Source organism: Medicago truncatula, chromosome 2 (genome assembly GCF_003473485.1).
Source record: "Medicago truncatula cultivar Jemalong A17 chromosome 2, MtrunA17r5.0-ANR, whole genome shotgun sequence".
In the NCBI taxonomy this organism is placed as follows: domain Eukaryota; kingdom Viridiplantae; phylum Streptophyta; class Magnoliopsida; order Fabales; family Fabaceae; genus Medicago; species Medicago truncatula.
In genome coordinates this window covers 4,691,185-4,710,275 of record NC_053043.1, presented here as the reverse complement: position 1 = coordinate 4,710,275, position 19,091 = coordinate 4,691,185, and the positions used below count along the sequence as shown (strand labels likewise).

Below are 19,091 nucleotides of genomic sequence, written 5' to 3'. Positions count from 1 at the left end.
GATTAATGAGATGATGAGACCATTTAGATACGTGACAACAAATTGCATAAATATATTTAATTCTAACAAACAGATTCTCTTTAACCCGTGAGCCTTAAATACATTGGAGGATGTAGATGGTTAGACCAATGGAATGAATACAAAAGAACATTTCAATTCACTCACATGTATGTAGTATTAACACTTGAGTTTCCCCATAAAAACAATCTCTTCAATTTTCAAACTTATGATAGCTCTACACAAACAAACTAATCCATCCAAAACCCTTTGTCACAATCCCAAAAATAAATAAAAAATCAGTGTCCAATATCACCCACCACACCAATAGAACCGACTAAGTACTACTTTTCCATCATACATTACATATATGACCCACAAGAGCACACAAGTTTCATTCAATTCAAGGCAAATCTCAAATGGGTTTCAGAGCAATTACTCTGCTTCTTCTATTCTCACTTTTTCATCAACTTCTACTTGGTGAAGCAAAGTTCCATAATGTAAGTAGCTTAAGAGGGAAAAAGCCAGTAGTAACAAATGGGTGCAATTTGTTCATAGGAAGTTGGGTGGTTGACCCTTCTTATCCTCTCTATGATTCAAGCTGCCCCTTCATTGATCCTGAATTTAATTGTCAAAAGTATGGAAGACCTGATAAACAATACCTCAAATACTCTTGGAAACCTGATTCATGTGCCTTACCAAGGTATATACTCCCACATTTATATGTATCAATATAATAATACAATTTCTTCCATACCAATATCATATTTATTAGAAATATTGAAACATAGTTTTCAATATCAGCTCGGTTAAATTTATTTATTTGATTTTAATCCTTACTGATTGAGTTCAAATCTTATATGAGAAAGTTGTAAGATAACCAGCCTTTATTGATATCTATGAAACACAAATACTACTTGGATTATGCGTGTTATAACCTCGGATACATAATGTTTTCTGACACGAACACGACACTAACATATATGATTGTATTAAATTATGTTATTTTCTCAAATTATTATCAGTGTTTGTATCTGTGTCGTGTCCAGTGTCTGTGTCTGAGTTTGTGTTTCATAGATTGATGCTGTTAATAATTTTCTCTTAGCCAATCTTTTTTAATAAGATTTTTGTTAAAATGAGTGCAATTTTTCTGGATGTAGTTTTGATGGGAAGGATTTTCTGAACAAATGGAGGGGTAAGAAGATAATGTTTGTGGGTGATTCACTGAGTCTGAACATGTGGGAATCACTGTCGTGTATGATTCATGCGTCGGTGCCCAATGTAAAGACCAGCTTTTTAAGGAGGGAAGCACAGTCTACAGTGACATTCCAGGTTTACTTTATTTTATTTTTACTATATCTTTGTCTTCTTTCTAATTTGGTGCATGATTCATTCATTGGTTTTCAGTGAATACAACACTCACACATTTGTCTTCATTTCCATTTCCTTGTTTGTTTCTTAATGTTGCCTTTTCATTTACGCCATGCGTTGGTTCTTCAAGTATTAATTAGTTTTGTCACTTTTCTCCAACACCAAACATCATGTTCATGTGTATGTTTTTGCTAAAAAAAATATCATGTGTATGTTTGGTATCACGGTAGTTACGTCAGAATCACGATGATTTTCAGAAGTTATAAAGTATAATTTTTAGAAAATCAAGTTGGATCAGCATAATTTTAACATATCCACCGTAATACCAAACATAGTCTATATTTATAGATGTTCTTCAAAATTCTAAATGTGTGCTATCTTCTATTCTCCTACAATAAAAATAAAAATTGATTTTCGATGTTTGATTACAAAGTAACAAGAATTAAATTTAAATTTGTAAATTTAATTTTGGTTAAAAACAGTTTATATATGAAATAATTTATGTTTGAATACATTTAATCTAGGTCTACTAAAGTTTACCCGTAAGTAACACAAACTTTTATATTTCTGTATTATTATAAACTAGTCACTTTTGGGCAAGAAATATATAAATGGAAAGGTCAGAGATGGTCAAAAGATAAGAAGTATAGCAAAGAAACACACACAAAAAGAAAAAGAAGTGAGAGAAATATGACAAGAAAGAATGTAAAATGATAAAAAATAACTTATACATATATATAGTGTGAGAAAAACTTATATGGTCACAAGTTTTATTTGCTCCTGTACTTTTTATCAATTGTGTGTGTCTAAATCCAAATTATTTATGCATGTGACCATACAAGTGTTACTCTTCAATTATTAAATGTACAAAAGCAAGATCCCTAAAAAATAAATGTATAAAAGCAAGAGTTAGGTATGACAAAAATCAAATGAAAAAATATATTATATCAATTCAATGGCCCAAGAATATAGTGGACATGTACCTCCATTTTCAAATTGATGCACCGTAAAGTGCAGCTGCAAGGAGTACACTTATATTTATTTAAGTGCGTAAATAGAAAACGTAGCCCACAAAGCTAAGTGCTAATGCTATATATGATTAAATACAGCTTTAATCATAGACCCTTTACATCTCAACTAATCAAAATAATATAGTATGAATTTATTTTTTATACACATTCAATATAAAAAAAATATTTGTATGATGATGATCAGATGATGTATCATATATATTTTTTGATAAAGGGATGGTGTATCATATAAATTAAACTCTACAGTAATGCTACTTTTGAAGAGTTTCACGGTAAAGAGAAGATTCTTTTGCTGAGAGATAACCAAATCAACGATTCAAAAATTAATAATTGCAATAAAAATACTTGTTACCAAAAAAAATAAAGTTGAGAAAACATCCCAGCGTCACACCAATATATCGAATCGAATGTATTTTTACACAATACCAACACGTATGGTTTAATTTAATTATGTCATTTTCTCAAATAATAATTATTGTTTGTTGTGGTGTCTGATGCTCGTGTTTGTTTCGATGTTTGAAAGATTTTGATAAGATAAGGTAGAGTAGTTTAGTGAATAGAAAAATGTTTCGTCCCAAAAATTAAGATGAGTAATGACTTATCCCTGGAAGTTGACAGGCTGTGAGGGAGACCATGCCAACCTGTGATTACAAGTTGGAGGGAGGATCCCCTTTATTATTAGGTGTTCATTATGTGGGTTACTCAATAATTAATATCAATCACAGAACATGAAATTGTACTTGACATAATTGTATGTATATTTGATATACCATTTATGACTTGTCAACATTATTCCGTGTAATTGCACACAAACTTGGCGGCATAAGTTAGAAATTAATATTGATGGTGCTCTTACCTTTTAATCAAAGAATTATTCACGAGATTCCTAAGAAAATGACAAATCATAGTTTTCCAATGTTTATTGTTAAATTTTTTTTCTTCTTCTTTCTAATTACCCACCATAATTAGGATTTTAGACCAGTAGATGTTCCAAAATGTTTCCATGGGACCCTTTGAGCTCCGCTATGTGATTAATCTTCGAGTTGGTAATGGGACATCTATTTCTTTTCAAGATAATATTTTATTGTATGCATACAAATACATGTTTCTCCTTTTGAAAATGCTGTTTTTATATTGAAAATACTTTAATCACTTTTATACTCTACTTGTTTTTTAAAGTGAAAAAGAGATTCCATGGGACACAGGTTTGAATCATTTCTTGTTTTTTCTGTCAACACAATAAGATAAGGTTATATATTGAAGATTAATTATAATGAAATGGGCTAGAAACACATATTCAAACATTCTCTTTTCAATGTTTAATTTTTTACTCGGTGAAATTTATATAGCTCTTACCGTGCGAGTAATTTTCAAAATATAAATATATTTAGTTTGCCTTTACATATAATGAATGAATGGATGCCTCTCGTGAGTCCTAGTTATTTAATTGTGTTTTTGATCCTATATGATGAAGTCTGAAATTCGTTAGGGTCGGCCTTTGTCGGCCAAATATCACATTTTGACAGCTCTAGTTTTGCATTATGTTGTTTGTCAGTGGTTTGTGAAACATTTCCATGCGATGCAAATGAAATTTAATATCGGCTATTAAAGAGTGATAACAGTTGGTGTTGGTATATTTGTGCAGGACTATGGAGTAACTATACAACTTTACCGCACACCTTATTTGGTCGACATAATTCGAGAAAACGTTGGACGAGTGCTTACATTGGACTCTATTGTCGCTGGTAATGCATGGAAAGGAATGGACATGTTGGTTTTCAATTCATGGCATTGGTGGACCCACAAAGGATCATCACAGGGGTATGCTTTGCTTTTTGTACAATCATAATCATTCTACTTATAGCACAACAACAATATTCACACACACCTAACGGTATGTTTGGTAGCAATGTTTATCCCAAAAGAACTACTGCATATAAATTACTATTGGATTGAACATACATTTATAATGGTAGATCAAGCACACATCACCATGTATTTACCCAAAAAAACAAAATATGTACACTATGGTTAGAGTTTTGATTGCATGGATCACCTAATATCTTACGTGTATGTTGGTATCACGGTTGATATGTCAGAACCACGGTGACTCATCGTAACTTTATAAATATTATGGTGGGTCATGATTTTGACATATTCACCGTAATACCAAACATATAGGCTACATATGTGGTAGCAATTGCGCTTGCGAGTTGCAATTCAAAACCATGTACACCACATGAAACTCTCTTCCAAAAAAAGTAAGCCACTTATACTTCCATTAATGCATTTTTTTTTTTTATTATAGAGAAAAAAAATCTACTTGGTTTCTAACTACTTTTATCATGTTCAGATGGGACTATATAAGAGATGGGTCTAAACTAGTCAAGAACATGGACCGTTTAGTGGCATACAATAAGGGATTGACGACTTGGGCTAAATGGGTTGATCTCAATGTTGATCCTACCAAAACTAAAGTCTTCTTTCAAGGCATTTCTCCTACTCATTATATGTAAGTACCTCCTATTCAATAGTTTTCTGTAATAAAATTTATACAAGTAAAGCTTGAATTTTGCAAACTCAGATTCTCTGCAGTCACAACTTCAACCATTATGTGAAATATTGAAATACTTTGGAGGCCAATCAAATCCATTTTTGTATATTCCATAATGCTGAAAATAATAAATTAAAACAAAATTAATCATATTTTGTGACTTGAACGAACACAGGGGAAAGGAGTGGAATCAACCAAAAAATAGTTGTAGTGGACAACTTGAACCATTATCAGGATCAACATATCCAGCAGGTCTACCTCCATCAAGTAACATATTGAATAATGTATTGAAGAGTATGAAATCACCAGTTTATCTACTTGACATTACACTTCTCTCACAACTAAGGAAAGATGCACACCCTTCTTCCTATAGTGGTGATCATGCAGGCAATGATTGCAGCCATTGGTGCTTACCAGGATTACCTGATACTTGGAACCAGCTCCTATATGCTGCACTCTCCATGTGAAAGTGTTAAGCTCCATGTTGATCATTCATTTTCCTTCATTACTTGGAAAATATATATTAAGAGATGAAAATCAAGTGTAAAATTATAGGATTCTTACTAAACAAAATAAGTTCAGGGATCAGATTTGTTGCATATTAAAAAATTACTTTACGAGGGGATAAATTTACTAATTTTATTGAATCAATGATTATATAGAACTTTATTGTTGATTTTTTTTCAATTTTAGTAATAAATTGTTAGATCAGTATTTATTTCTCATTTGCTTGGGTTTGAAGTTTGAACCCAAGACCTGCAACTTCTTATTCTTAATTGATGCACAGACCGTATAAAACACAACAACCGTTTCTTATTATAAGCCTCTCTAAGCCATGTAAAAATACTCACCCGTCTATGGAATAATTTACTGAACAAAATAAGTTCAGTAGAAAGGGATCAGATTTGTTGCATATTAAAAAAAAATTACCTTATGAGAAGGATAAATTTACTAATTTATTGAATCAAAGATCATATACAATTTTATTGTTTATTGATGCATAGATAGTGTAAAATATTTCATACTTGTAAGTTGTAACAACTACAAGTAACTTAATGAAAATTTTGGTTCCATTTTTTTAAAGGAAATTTTGGTTCCATGTTTATTACCTAAGGTGTGTTTGTTTCAAGTGATATTCGCATATTTTTGGAAATAAAATGATAGAAATATACATGTTTATGTTTGTTATAAATTTATTAAATTTTATTTCAGAGTATAAAACGTTTCCTGGCAATAGAAAAAAAAAAATCAAAGAAAAGGGTGTGAATAAAGTTCCCATGAAGATGGGAACAAATTCATGTGTAACCTATTATAATTCATATTTTTATGGATCCGAAGATATTATAATGTTAAGCAAATATATTTTTACTAAATACCTAGGAATAAAATTCTCATCTTTATGTTCTAAAGAATGTTATAATGTTCAGGGAAGTATTTTGCGCTACTAAAATACCTTCTTTTCATAGTCGTAGCATGTATCCAGAGGAAGTCATTATATTTGATATACACATTTCTGATAATGATTTAAACACTCCAATCAAGGTACGTTATCAATTTATATAGTTCATTTTCATATTTTTCTATATCTAATGTTCAGTTTATTTTAAAGTTTTTTCGCATGTTTGCCTTTTCAGATGTTGCCCAATCATTTTGGGACCTTTCTTCAGAACGACTTTCGCAGTCTTCTAACTTTGTGTTGTGATGATGGAACATTTTACTTTGTAGACATTATTCACTACGGTGATTACGTCGACGACCCTAATAGTGGAATTCAATGGAATGATTTCATACTTAGTAATTACATTGTTGCAGGACAGAAACTTCGATTTAAATTCGATCTTACTACTACCTATATGTGTCATGTATTTCCTATTGATGTTTAGTTTTAGCATGATGTAACATAAATAATTGACTCCTATGTTCAAATTATTCTATGTATCCTATAATTACCATGTTTTCATACCCGAAGCCTCTACCCAATGAATACCAGTGTCTCTTTCGCTACGCTTTCAAATTGATTTTTTATTACCACTTCTAATAAATAATAATTTCCCCTTTACGTAATATTTCTCTTTATATTCCATTTCATATCCTACCACCTAATCTGGGTAATTTTCTCAAATCAAAAAACCATGAGTACTTGAGGTTATGTGGCAGTTCTAATACTATCACTGTTTGCAAATTGATATTCAAAATCGATCCCGAAAATAATACAACATCTGTGACCATTGCAAGAGGATGGACAACATTTTGCTTGACCATGTGTAATATTATTATTCTCCTCTTTTCTTTAAACTATATACTACCTCCGGTCCTATTTATAAGAGAAATTTAGGTCAACAAAAGTGAATGTATTTGGACTGAATTTTTAACTAGATACATCAACTTTTGTAAACCGAAAATTCTCTTATATATAATTTTTTACTAATTTTGTTACCTGATAGCTTTGAAAAAATTTATTCACCAATAGATAATATTCAAGTATTTAATGAATAATTAATAAATATTCAAATTATCATTATCAAAGGCAATTATACATAAATTCTATATATCAACCCGTGCGTTAGCACAAGTATTGTTATTAGCTACCTTACATTGTATACTATTACTTGAATATTTTCCCACGTCAATTTAACTGAATACTAAGTGTACATACTTTATACAATTGTACACTATTGTTTTTTTTTTAGCATTGCTCATGCACCTCATAGTACAACGACATAACTTTACCCGTGCTCAGCACGGGTATCTCGACTAGTAAATTTGTTAAACTTGAAACAAACACACCCTAAATTATGGTTGGATTTATAATAGTTACGTTGAAAATACAAACTACCAATTTTGTTAAGACTATCACTCTTTTTTGAATGTCAAGTAAAATACGAGCACTATTCCGGATTATTTTTTTTTTTTTAAGGATGGATTCCAAACTGAAAATTTCTTAAGAGGGTAAACCGAAAATGACCTATTTTACAGTGGAAAAAGTACTATTAACCTTAGAAAAAATATTCACAAGCAACTTTAACTTTTCTTTTAAGAAGTTAAATTAGCCCACTTAAATTAGTATTAATACTGGGGAGAATTGAACTTGAGATCTCGAGGAGGAGCGCACTCTCAGGTTTCAAACCAATACCACCAGGACAACTCAAGTGAGTTAACTTTAACTTTTTTTAAATCTCTTAATCTTAGCTTTAAGTTTAAAGCAGGTTTTACATCTAAAAAAAAGTTGGATCAAACGCTTCCTCATATATGTTTTAATGTATAAGTTATTCTACAACTATATTTTGGTTGAGTTTGAATATATCAAAGTGTTTATTAGTATTTTCCAAAAGACTAGTCGGGATGAGGATTAGCATTAAGAATGACACCAATAGAGAGAGTTATAGTAGAAATGATGGTAAAAAATAAGCTTATGTGGTTTGGGTATGTACAGTTGAGTTTGGGTATACTCCATTTACTTCATTTAGGGCTTGGATGCAAGATATGTGGCAAAAAAAATCTAACGGTTGAAATTTTAAATTAAAATACAATTATTTACCACATGTCTTGCATCTAAACTCTAAATGGAGTAAATGAAGCTTAAATTAAATGGAACATACCCGAACTTGCCAGCAGTAGGCAAAGGGAGCTACGAACATCCCAATTATTTTTATTTTTAAAAGAATATATGTGCTGGAAATACCATATTGCCCTTCAGTTACTATGAAAATTACCAAAGCCACTTTTCCCCTTGTGGGTAATAAATTGGTACTTAGTTTTGCAGCATCATCCATCGTAGGATGTCCTTCTTATCTTGAGCATGTGATGCCCATATTTGATATATTGTGTACTGGTGTTAATTTTGTTTACATCATTGATTTATGTTAGTGTAGAATTGAATTTGTGATGCTCAGATTCTGTGTATTGTTAGTGTTAATTTGATGGCGGCCACCTCAAAATTTTTTGGACTCCGTCATTAGGTATGTAGAGAGAAGATATGTAGATGTTTAATGCGAAAAATAGATCATGGAGGAGAGACATATCAAAAGAGGTAGATCAAGATCTAGAAAAACTATAAGAGAAATTTTCATGAAAGATTTAGAGGTTAATGAGTTGGATCCAAATATGGTTATGATATAATATTATGACATACTTTGATCAACGCTGTCGATGCCACTTACAGCTTGTTTGGTTGGAGAGAAATAAGTGAGAGATAAATAAAGAAGAGAGAAATAGAAGAGAGATTGCTTATTTCTCTTGTTTGTACATGAGAGAAGATGAGAAGAGAAACACAAAATTTGTGGGTCCCACAACTTTTTGCAATCTTCTCTATTGAGCACAGAAATGGGATGGATGCATGTTATTTTGTTGTATTTCTATATATACCCTTTGTTCACTTTTTTTAACTCAACAACTAAAATTAAGCAACAAGAACTCGTCAAATAATAGAATGAATTGCAACAACAAAAAATTAAACAAAATTGCCACAGAATAATAGTAGTATTTTTTTATTAACAGGAACATTTTTTTATGAAAAATAATAGTGTAAAAAGCATGTCAAATATCCTTTCAAAGAATATTGTCACAAACACGTAGAATAATCAAATGGTAATCAGAGTAATTATTTTAATTCTTAAAAAGAATATTAATAGAAAAAAATAAAATCAATTAACAAACAACTTTTTGACATTTTTTTTTGTTTACTGCAAATGTTAGATTTTTTAGGTAGGGACATTTTTGTCAACTCATAAAATCATTCAATTTCTTTATTTTCTATTTCTCTTCTATCTCTCTTATACCAAACAACACATCAAATCTACTCTATTTCTTTCATATTTCTCTCTTCTCATACTCTCTCTCACCTCTTTCTCTCTTCATAATTTCTCTTCCCAACCAAACACACCCTTAGTGAGATAATGTTTGGTTGTTGTTTATTATTTCTTAAAAGACCAAATTTCATGTATAAAGTAGTTAATGGACCTAAGATAAATGATATATGGACTTATTTATGTTAGGTGGACGATGATGTGTAAAATCAATTGACGTGTCATAGTTGATATAAGTATTGACTAACTGTTGACTAAAACTCCATAACAAAAGGACGTAATTGAACAAAAATACGATAATTTAAAGACTTGATTATAACTTTTTTTAACTTAGGGATCTATTTAAAAATTTCTAAATAGTTCAGGCGTACTACAAATTAATTAAACACCTATAAAATGTAAATTTTCACAAAATAAATAAATGGTAAAGATTCAACAACTAATGAAGGTCCATATTAACAAACGCTTTCGGCAATATCACTTTCAAATATACTTGAAAAGTTATTGCTATGATCTGGTGGCGACTAATTATATTGCATAATTGATCATAAGATAAGATAAAAATTTGTATTAATTATAAGAGGTACAACTTGTTTGGTGGTTCCTCACGTCTCTTTTAATTTATTTAGTTATGAAATTGGATGATGCTGGATTCATACGGAGTCCCTTTCTTTTTCTTGAATATTTACCTCTTTCAGCTTTGTTCGTGCAAGTCATCGCAAATTGTTGTCAAATACCTGAGTTTCTTCAACTTGCAAGCATCTTATAGTGAATTAATTAATTAATAATATTGTCTGGGAATATGTCATACGTGTTTGTTACTTGAAGGATAAGAAATAATGTAGTACGTAACTTAGAAATTGCCAAGAACAGATATGACTATTTATCTCATGCCTATGAAGATGTGATCAAATAATGTTGCCTATTATTGTTGCGTACATATACATAGTACTTAATTGACTGAATCTGTATGTTTTGTTTGAGACCAGGACACGTGGATTTAGTTGTTTTGTCGATTTCTTTAGTTTCTTTCATACAAGTTTTGTCGATTTTTATCCATTGTATCGGGTAATTTTTTATAGGCGATGCAATGCTTGTATAATGCACATGGATATCAAAGCAGATATAGGGTGTGTTTGGCCTGATTTTTTTATGGTCTAAAAATTACTTTAAAATTAAAGTTAAAAGAAAGAGCTTTAAAAATAAAGTAAAAGTTGTTTGGTAATAAAGAAAGAGCTTAAAAATTATTTTTAAAAGTTCCAAGTAGTTGTTAAATATTAAGAAAAAACATTGATCGTTGTCATAGTATATATTTTTTTGGTAATATTTATTTTGTGATATTATCAATTACTGAAAAATTTAGAAAAGAAATATCAATTCTTGAAACATTTTTTTTAAGTTAATTCTATATAAAAATGAATAATATTTATAATTCATTATATGAAAAAGAATTCATTTTCCATGAAAAATGAAAGATTATTTATTTATTAGATTTTTCATACCTGTCTTGATTGGTCGAACTCCTCAAATAATTTACAAGAATTACTAATTAAAAATAATTTAATAATATATTATCTATAGGTTATAACTATAATATTATATCTTCTAAAAAAAACTATAATATTATATTTTGTAAAAAAAAAATATAACAGTGAATGGCTATTATTAAATAATTATTTTGTAACATTTAACCATTTTCTAAATATGACTATAATATTATATTCTCTTATACTATATTTCAAATTAAATATGATTGCGTATTCTAATTCTAAGTTATAATATCTTTTTTAAAAAGATAATACTATAACATAGTTCTTTATCACCTTAAAAATAACATAATTTATAAAAAACAATCGTTGTTATAATATTAATATATATAGCATAAGATGTGTATACATAGCAGAAAGTAATATCATAAAGAAAAAAGAGAGTCGTTTTTATTTATTGAGTATATGTTGTTAGCTACCAAGTACCAACGTTTCCAGTATTAAAATGAAAATATAAAAATAGTTGGAGTTGGGTATCGAAGGTAATATCATAAAGAAAAAAGAGAGTCGTTTTTATTTATTGAGTATATGTTGTTAGCTACCAAGTACCAACGTTTCCAGTATTAAAATGAAAATATAAAAATAGTTGGAGTTGGGTATCGAAGGAGGATCAAAGAAAAAAGGAGCCGAAATTTTTTGAAAAGTAGATATTTTTAACTTTTTTTCAGGCTCCTTCTTCATTGTTTTTGTTCACTAAAAAAACGTTCTTTATTTTATGTAGAGCTTCTTTCAATTTGTGTTTGGCCCTCCTTTTGCTTTTAAGAAGAAGTAAAGGAGAAAAGAAGTGTGGCCAAACAGGCTCATAATTTTAATTTTCCGACATGTCTGCCGTTGTTAGATTAAGATTGGATGATTTAGATTTTAATACAATTTTCAATTTATTATCAAATAAAAAATATCGAACTTAAAATTTTAGTTTTCAAATCTTGATCCAACGATCGAAGATGTGTTGAATCCTTAATGCGCATATTTGTAAGCGTAGTAGGTATACTCACATTTTTTTAAGATAGATTTTGATTCCAATGCACATAAGAACTTTGTTTGAATAGAAAAGAATTATGACAAGAACTCGTCTCATTATACATTTAGGGTTTTTGTTCAAATTTTGTTGTTGATCTGAGGACTTTAATTTGGTAGTGGATAATGCAAACAAAAAAAAAGTGTTCCTTCAACCTTGAGATCACCTCAACGTATTTTTATTAATCGATTATAAAAAATAAATTATGTGGAACAATGACGGTATACTCGGCAACAACTTATGAGTGGTCTTTGAAGACAAGCAAGGTAAAACTTCAAAGCCAAAAATGCATGGTATCAATATAAAAAAAGCAAAAATACATACAAATGAGATAGATGTTAACAAGTGGATAACCCAAAAGATTACTTATTTTTGAAAAGGGCCAAAAAATTACTTAACCTCGCGACCGAAAATAAGAAGTACGTAACCCTGACTTGACTCTACAGCCATTCCTCCATAAACTGTTAACCTTTGATTCTTTAAAGGTTGGAACCATCATAAGCTAATTAGGATATTAAATAATTTTTGTGTGATTCTATTCTCATTAGAATGACACTATTGGATCAATTGGGAGGAAAAGATTAGTCCCTTATAACATGAGGAATCAAATTTTGAATTATAATTGAATGAGATTGTTTATATTTAGTGAGGCATTACCTCAAATATATTTAAATAGAGGAAACCTATATTTAAATGATGTTGAATAATTGAGCAGTAGGATAAGATGACATATATATAATGTTACTTTAAAAAATAAGTTTGAAAACTTAAGAATTAAAATATTTACAGAAAGGGTTAAAAATGTGATTGAATTTGACAGTCGATTTGGCATTTTGGCTACATCCATGCTGTTGTTGGCAAATGGAGAGAATTTATTTCAATTAATTGTGCAAAACACGTTTGCTGAACATTAAAGTGATCGTGATGGGCAATATTTAAATTGGATTTAATTTTTTTCTCACCATCTTTTGGGAGTTACGTCTGGGTCATTATTTTTTTAATGTTTACTAAATTAATTAATTTTTTTTTTTAACGTTAACAACACATAAAATACAATAAAGATAACAAATGAGACTTTTTTTTTATATATAAAATTATTAAGAGTCTGAACAAAATGAGTAAACTTTGATGAATCGATAAAAAAGACTATGGATGGATCCATAGTTTTTTTTATCTTGTCAACGAATGTCTAAAATATTTGAGAAGAAGCATGATGTGAGACTTCCATCCTAACAAACTATGTTAGAAAAACATTTATAATTAGTTTATCATACTATATCTTTATAACAAAATTAAAAAAAATTGAAGGTCTTTTTGTGGCCCATAATTTTAAGGTCTAAAGCTCTAGCGGAGTCAATTGGATTATCCCCACCCTAATCTAAATAGATACAGCATTGATGTATTTGTGTCCAAGGTTAAATTGTATAGTGAACTAAATATCTCACTCAATAGACAACCCTTTAACAAAGGATCAAGCCAAAACAATGTCGACTCATCGTCACTTGATAATCTCTCGCATAAAACCTTTAGTTAAGTTAGTAAAAGTGAACTTTATCATATCATTCAAGTGTTTTTGAGTTCATCCAAGTACTATTGGATGATATAATACATTTATTCAATAACTTTATATGTTAAATCACAAAAAATTAATGTTGATCATTAAAATCAAGTATAAGTAAACAATTTAATTAAGTAGGTATCATATAGGTACATAATCTTCCACCTTTTATTACAAAACTCTAAAATAAAATAAACCCGACACTCTCTTAAATTATGTCTTATTACGAATGGCATGTTCTCCCTCAACAATATACTATGATTATAACATAAAACAACCTCAAACATTAAATTGAGCCCATAATTGTCCTATCCTTCGAAAGTCAAATACAAATTATTTTTGTACGTAGTATATATGAAGGTGAAGGCCTCTCTGGTTCCATACATAAAAAAACCAAGCAGAGTAGCAATCATGATCAAAAGATGGAGAAACAATTTGAAGAAGAAGAAACCAAACAACAGCAGCAGCATAGCAAACAAATGGCAACAACTCAGTGGTGAAAATCATTGGATAGGTCTATTAGACCCTCTTGACATTGATCTACGACGTTACATAATCCACTATGGTGAAATGGCACAAGCAACATACGATGCTTTCAACACAGAGAAAGCATCAAAGTTTGCAGGTAGTTGTAGGTATGCAAAGAATGATTTCTTTTCTAAAGTTTTTTTAGAAAATGGAAATCCTTTTAAATATTCTGTGACAAAATTTATTTATGCGACTTCCGAAATCAATGTTCCGGAAGCGTTTATTATAAAGTCTTTATCTAGAGAAGCTTGGAGTAAGGAATCAAATTGGATTGGATTTGTTGCTGTGGCTAATGATGAAGGGAAAGATGTGTTGGGGAGAAGGGATATTGTGATTGCTTGGAGAGGAACGATTCAAACATTGGAATGGGTTAATGATCTTCAGTTTCTTTTGGTTTCTGCTCCTAAAGTATTTGGTAATAGCAATAATATTAATGATCCTAAAGTGCATCAAGGTTGGTACTCCATTTATACTTCTGAAGATCCACGATCTCCCTTCAGTAAGACCAGTGCCCGAAACCAGGTAAATCTATATTCTAAATGTTATCAGTAGTTTTTTCTTTAAAAATGGGGGAGATTTGCATTTTTAGTCTAATGAAAATGTTTATCAATTTTTTGAATTTTACAAGAAAAACTGTATTGTGTGATGATGCTCGATAAAGCAAATATAGGTGATTGGCCTTTTTCATAAACCATCTGGTTGCCAAACTTTGAAAGAGATATTTGAATCAAATATATCCTTTCTGTCCATGCCATATACTAGTGTTTCATTATGTTCATATGTAAAATATTGTTATTTTGATTTTAGTCATGATGGAATTAGTTCTTTTTTTTCCGTATATTATCCATATTTTAACTACTAAAATCATTATGGTTTTTCCCTTAAAAAAACAATATGGTTTGTGTATTACACGGACCCAAGGATGAAGCGGACCAAACCCTTGCTTTAGATCTCCAATAAAACATATATTTTTTCAAGGAAAAAGGCCCTCAAATAAAATAATTGTTAATAGTCTTTTTTGAAGGATATAATTGTTATAGTCTTAGTTAGTTTAACTGTTAGAGAATAATATTATAAAAGCGGCCACCGGCATGCCGCAATAATGTCATATTTTTTATTTGTGATAAGAAAATACTAAATTAAATCCTAGCTCACATGATAAAAACATTAAAATTGTTAATTTAAACATTGTAATAAGAGTTCAAACCTCGATTCTTCCATTTGTATGTGTGAGATTTCTGTGACTCTCATCAATTTGTATATCAACCAAAACAATATTACTTCCGTTCCTTTGAAAAGGTGACAATTAGCGAAAATTGTTTTCAAAGATCAAATTATTTTCAAAAGACCAACTAAAGAAATAGTCATATCATATCATATTCATATATACATACAAGGTCTTATTTACAAGTTTATTGTGGCATGTATAAAGGTTTCAGCTAAAAGTTTGCATTAAGCCTACAAATGTGTTAGATTGGCCTGCATGGACTAAACTATTATTATAAAGACTAAAACTAAAATAACAATCACCAATATCAAACAAACTAATATAATATTTTAGAAGGTAAAATAAAAATTCAAGTGTTTGGATTCAAATGATTGATTAATTTTAGTTTGGTTAAATCCATCAAGCAAATAGACAAAAAAAATTATATTTGTAGCATCCGATTGGATGTCCATGAGACATCAATTTAGTGGTAAGAATTTAACTTAGGTAACATAGTTTAAACACTTTAATTTCACACAACAACATACTATACACACACACAATTTCAGATTTTGCTTATTTATTTCAATTAAAATGTATTTAACTTAAGCAATGAGGTTATGTCACATAACATGTCGTGCGAGTTGTGTGGTGAATATTGTCCTGCACAATAGCGCTTCTCTTTTTTAAAAAATTGGCATAGCGTCGTTGTATGATATGTTGATAATTATCGATCTGTGCAGGTCTTAAGTGAGGTAAGAAGGTTGGTGGAGAAATACAAGAATGAAGAAATAAGCATAACTATAACAGGTCACAGTTTAGGTGCTGCAATTGCAACTCTAAATGCAGTGGACATTGTTACAAATGGTTTTAACAAGCCAAGTGATCCATCTCTTAAAGCATCACCAGTTACAGCCATAGTATTTGCTAGCCCTAGAGTTGGTGACACAAACTTTCAAAAGCTTTTTTCTAGCTACAAAGATCTTTCAACATTACGCATTCGAAATGAGTTAGATATTGTTCCAAACTACCCTTTTATTGGATATTCAGATGTTGGTGAAGAGTTGAAAATTGACACAAGAAAATCTATGTATTTAAAGAGTCCAGGGAATATTTTAAGTTGGCATAATTTGGAGGCTTATTTGCATGGAGTGGCAGGAACACAAGGGAGTAAAAGAGTGTTCAAACTTGAGGTTAATCGTGATATTGCACTTGTGAATAAAACATTGGATGGTTTAAAAGATGAATACCTTGTGCCAGTGTCATGGAGGGTTGTAGAGAATAAGGGTATGGTTCAACAATTAGATGGTTCATGGAAGCTTATAGATCATGAGGATGACGAATTTTAATTAATTCTTGATATAATTGAGAATTTATTCTTATTCATTGTTATCATTCTCTTTAAAGTTTGAGGTGTCATTTTGTGCTATTGCGTGTCTAAATCATTTTAGAAAAATTATATCTTACGACAATTGTTAATTCTAAAAGATGGTTGACTTGTACTAGTGTTTCTTCATGTATGAACATTATAATAGTGTTTGGCCCTCCTTTGGGCTTTGATTAATAAATCTCATTTAATTATAAATAAATAAATAATTAACGTAGAGGAATCAATTCTCAATTTTGATGAGTAATTTTCTGATTGTTTGCATTTTCTAGGTTTAAAGATTTTTTTATCGGGTTTAAAATTAGGCAAATTCTATGGTACATCCAACAATTTGAGTGTATTGGTACACCAAATTCTTAAATTAATAGTTAAATGAGTTATTTTTTGTAGGAAAAAAATATTTTCTATCACCTATAATTATAATAACTAAATCTTATTTACCAAAAACGTCAACACAATAAAATTTGATTTTTCTGAATTCATATTACTCATAATAGAGAATTTTGATTATTTTTTACAATAAAATGTAGAAAAATTTAGTATGATTTTTCTAAAAAATGAAATGATGTTTTTTCTTATAAAATGATATTTTCTAAAATATATATGTCAACAAACACCTATTTTCTTTCATAAAAAATGATAGTTAATTTATAAAAATTGTAAGCGAGAGTACCGGTACACCTTAATTTGCAGGTGTACCTTAGAAGTTCCCTTAAAATTAAAGTTGTTGTTGCTGCGATGATGGTGTAGTGATGAGATTATGTTGTATTGTTTTTGAGTTGATGAATTTATAAATTTGTAAGTTAAAAATTAAGTAATTTGGGATTTATGGATTTTGAGAAAAGAGAATGGGAAGATTGAAAATTGAATTTGAGTTTTTTATTTTATTTTTTTGGGTTTGAATGTGGATGAGGGTGATGAAGATGAAGAAGAGATAGAAGGAAGAAGATGAAGAAAGGAAAGAAAAGTCATGTGTGGGTAGTTCATAATTAGATTCAAATCGTCTATTTTGTTTCAAAATGATTAATGAGTGAAAATAAAATAAATTAATAAGAACAATGGACTACATATTGATTAGATATTAAGAGAGCGGAACCAAATTAGTTGATAGAAGCATATTTGAAAGACCAAAACAAAACTTTTAATGATTATGGGATAATAACAAAATTTATAAACTTTGGTAAAAAAAAAAAAAAAAAAAAAAAAAAAAAAAAAAACAAAATTTATAAACTATTTAGGGAATTAAATGTGAAATGTAGCCTATAATATAAGATGCAGTAGTGATGCTATATGTCTCAAGAAAAATCTTCATGAAGGGCTCCCGAAAACAATTCAACCAATTAAAGTTGATTCTTTCCAAAGAAACACAAACAATCATGTTGTTACTTATTTTTGTACGAAGCAGTCCGTCAAATAAATATATTAAAATTGAAGGGATATATTAACGTTGTCATCTCATTCGCGATCCTACTATATATGTCTAGCATTATCCAAGATGTAGTAAAGAATAAACCTTCAAACGTTGATAAATGACTTCTGTTTCGCTAAAAAATTTGCACACTAAGAGAGATATTTTCATCGAGAAGAAAGAAAAATAAGCATGCTAGAAATAAAATATGCAACTCCAAATAAAATAGACTAGTGATTCATATTGTTACTGATGGATTCTGTGGATAACTTCCAATCCAACCAGTTATTCACATTCTCAAGATTAAAGAGTAATAATGTCCGATCAAACCCTTGTAGCTATTTCACAGTCTCAAGTAATAATGCATACTCGATTCAGGAAAGTCATTACATCTTGGTCGTCATATGTTGGATGTCATCATGTTACGATACTTTGTGCTCATCATTTGTGATCAAACGACGATGTCAACTTCCACACAAAAAAAAAAATAATATATCAATTCAGTTGAGACATTTTCAATGCCAGAATTTATGAAAGAAGAGATTAACGTAAGAGTCATTCTATGGTGGTTTTCCATTGCCCCCCATTCGTTGTTTTTATGGAAAAAAGGTAATAATTTCCAACACGGAAAATATGATAAACCTAGTGAGGGAGGTTCGGTAAAACGGTTCTATGATAGG

At 29.8% G+C, this 19,091-nt stretch overlaps 3 protein-coding genes across 3 annotated transcripts; all 3 read left to right on the top strand.

The window, feature by feature from the left end:
• Positions 1 to 165: 165 nt before the first annotated feature.
• Positions 166 to 5,629, top strand: LOC11439769 (protein trichome birefringence-like 38). Its single transcript, XM_003593702.4, has 5 exons — positions 166 to 700; positions 1,158 to 1,329; positions 4,045 to 4,220; positions 4,753 to 4,911; positions 5,129 to 5,629. Exons 1-5 carry the CDS (start codon positions 417 to 419, stop codon positions 5,418 to 5,420), a joined length of 1,083 nt encoding a protein of 360 aa, XP_003593750.1. The 5' UTR covers positions 166 to 416; the 3' UTR covers positions 5,421 to 5,629.
• Positions 5,630 to 6,221: 592 nt separating this feature from the next.
• LOC11441841 (uncharacterized) lies at positions 6,222 to 6,937 on the top strand. Its single transcript, XM_003593701.3, has 2 exons — positions 6,222 to 6,495; positions 6,588 to 6,937. Exons 1-2 carry the CDS (start codon positions 6,373 to 6,375, stop codon positions 6,834 to 6,836), a joined length of 372 nt encoding a protein of 123 aa, XP_003593749.2. The 5' UTR covers positions 6,222 to 6,372; the 3' UTR covers positions 6,837 to 6,937.
• A 7,094-nt stretch (positions 6,938 to 14,031) lies between these two features.
• Positions 14,032 to 17,184, top strand: LOC11443836 (phospholipase A1-IIgamma). The gene is made up of 2 exons (XM_003593699.3): positions 14,032 to 14,931; positions 16,360 to 17,184. Exons 1-2 carry the CDS (start codon positions 14,236 to 14,238, stop codon positions 16,963 to 16,965), a joined length of 1,302 nt encoding a protein of 433 aa, XP_003593747.2. The 5' UTR covers positions 14,032 to 14,235; the 3' UTR covers positions 16,966 to 17,184.
• The last annotated feature ends 1,907 nt before the right edge of the window (positions 17,185 to 19,091 follow it).

Excerpts from the sequence above, each read along its gene's own strand:
- LOC11441841 (XM_003593701.3), top strand. The coding sequence starts at position 6,373 with ATGTTCAGGGAAGTATTTTGCGCTACTAAAATACCTTCTTTTCATAGT. Across the intron at positions 6,496-6,587 it reads ATTTAAACACTCCAATCAAG|ATGTTGCCCAATCATTTTGG; the intron begins GTACGTTATCAA and ends TTGCCTTTTCAG.
- LOC11439769 (XM_003593702.4), top strand. The coding sequence starts at position 417 with ATGGGTTTCAGAGCAATTACTCTGCTTCTTCTATTCTCACTTTTTCAT. Across the intron at positions 1,330-4,044 it reads AGTCTACAGTGACATTCCAG|GACTATGGAGTAACTATACA; the intron begins GTTTACTTTATT and ends ATATTTGTGCAG. Across the intron at positions 4,221-4,752 it reads CACAAAGGATCATCACAGGG|ATGGGACTATATAAGAGATG; the intron begins GTATGCTTTGCT and ends TATCATGTTCAG.
- LOC11443836 (XM_003593699.3), top strand. The coding sequence starts at position 14,236 with ATGAAGGTGAAGGCCTCTCTGGTTCCATACATAAAAAAACCAAGCAGA. Across the intron at positions 14,932-16,359 it reads AGACCAGTGCCCGAAACCAG|GTCTTAAGTGAGGTAAGAAG; the intron begins GTAAATCTATAT and ends CGATCTGTGCAG.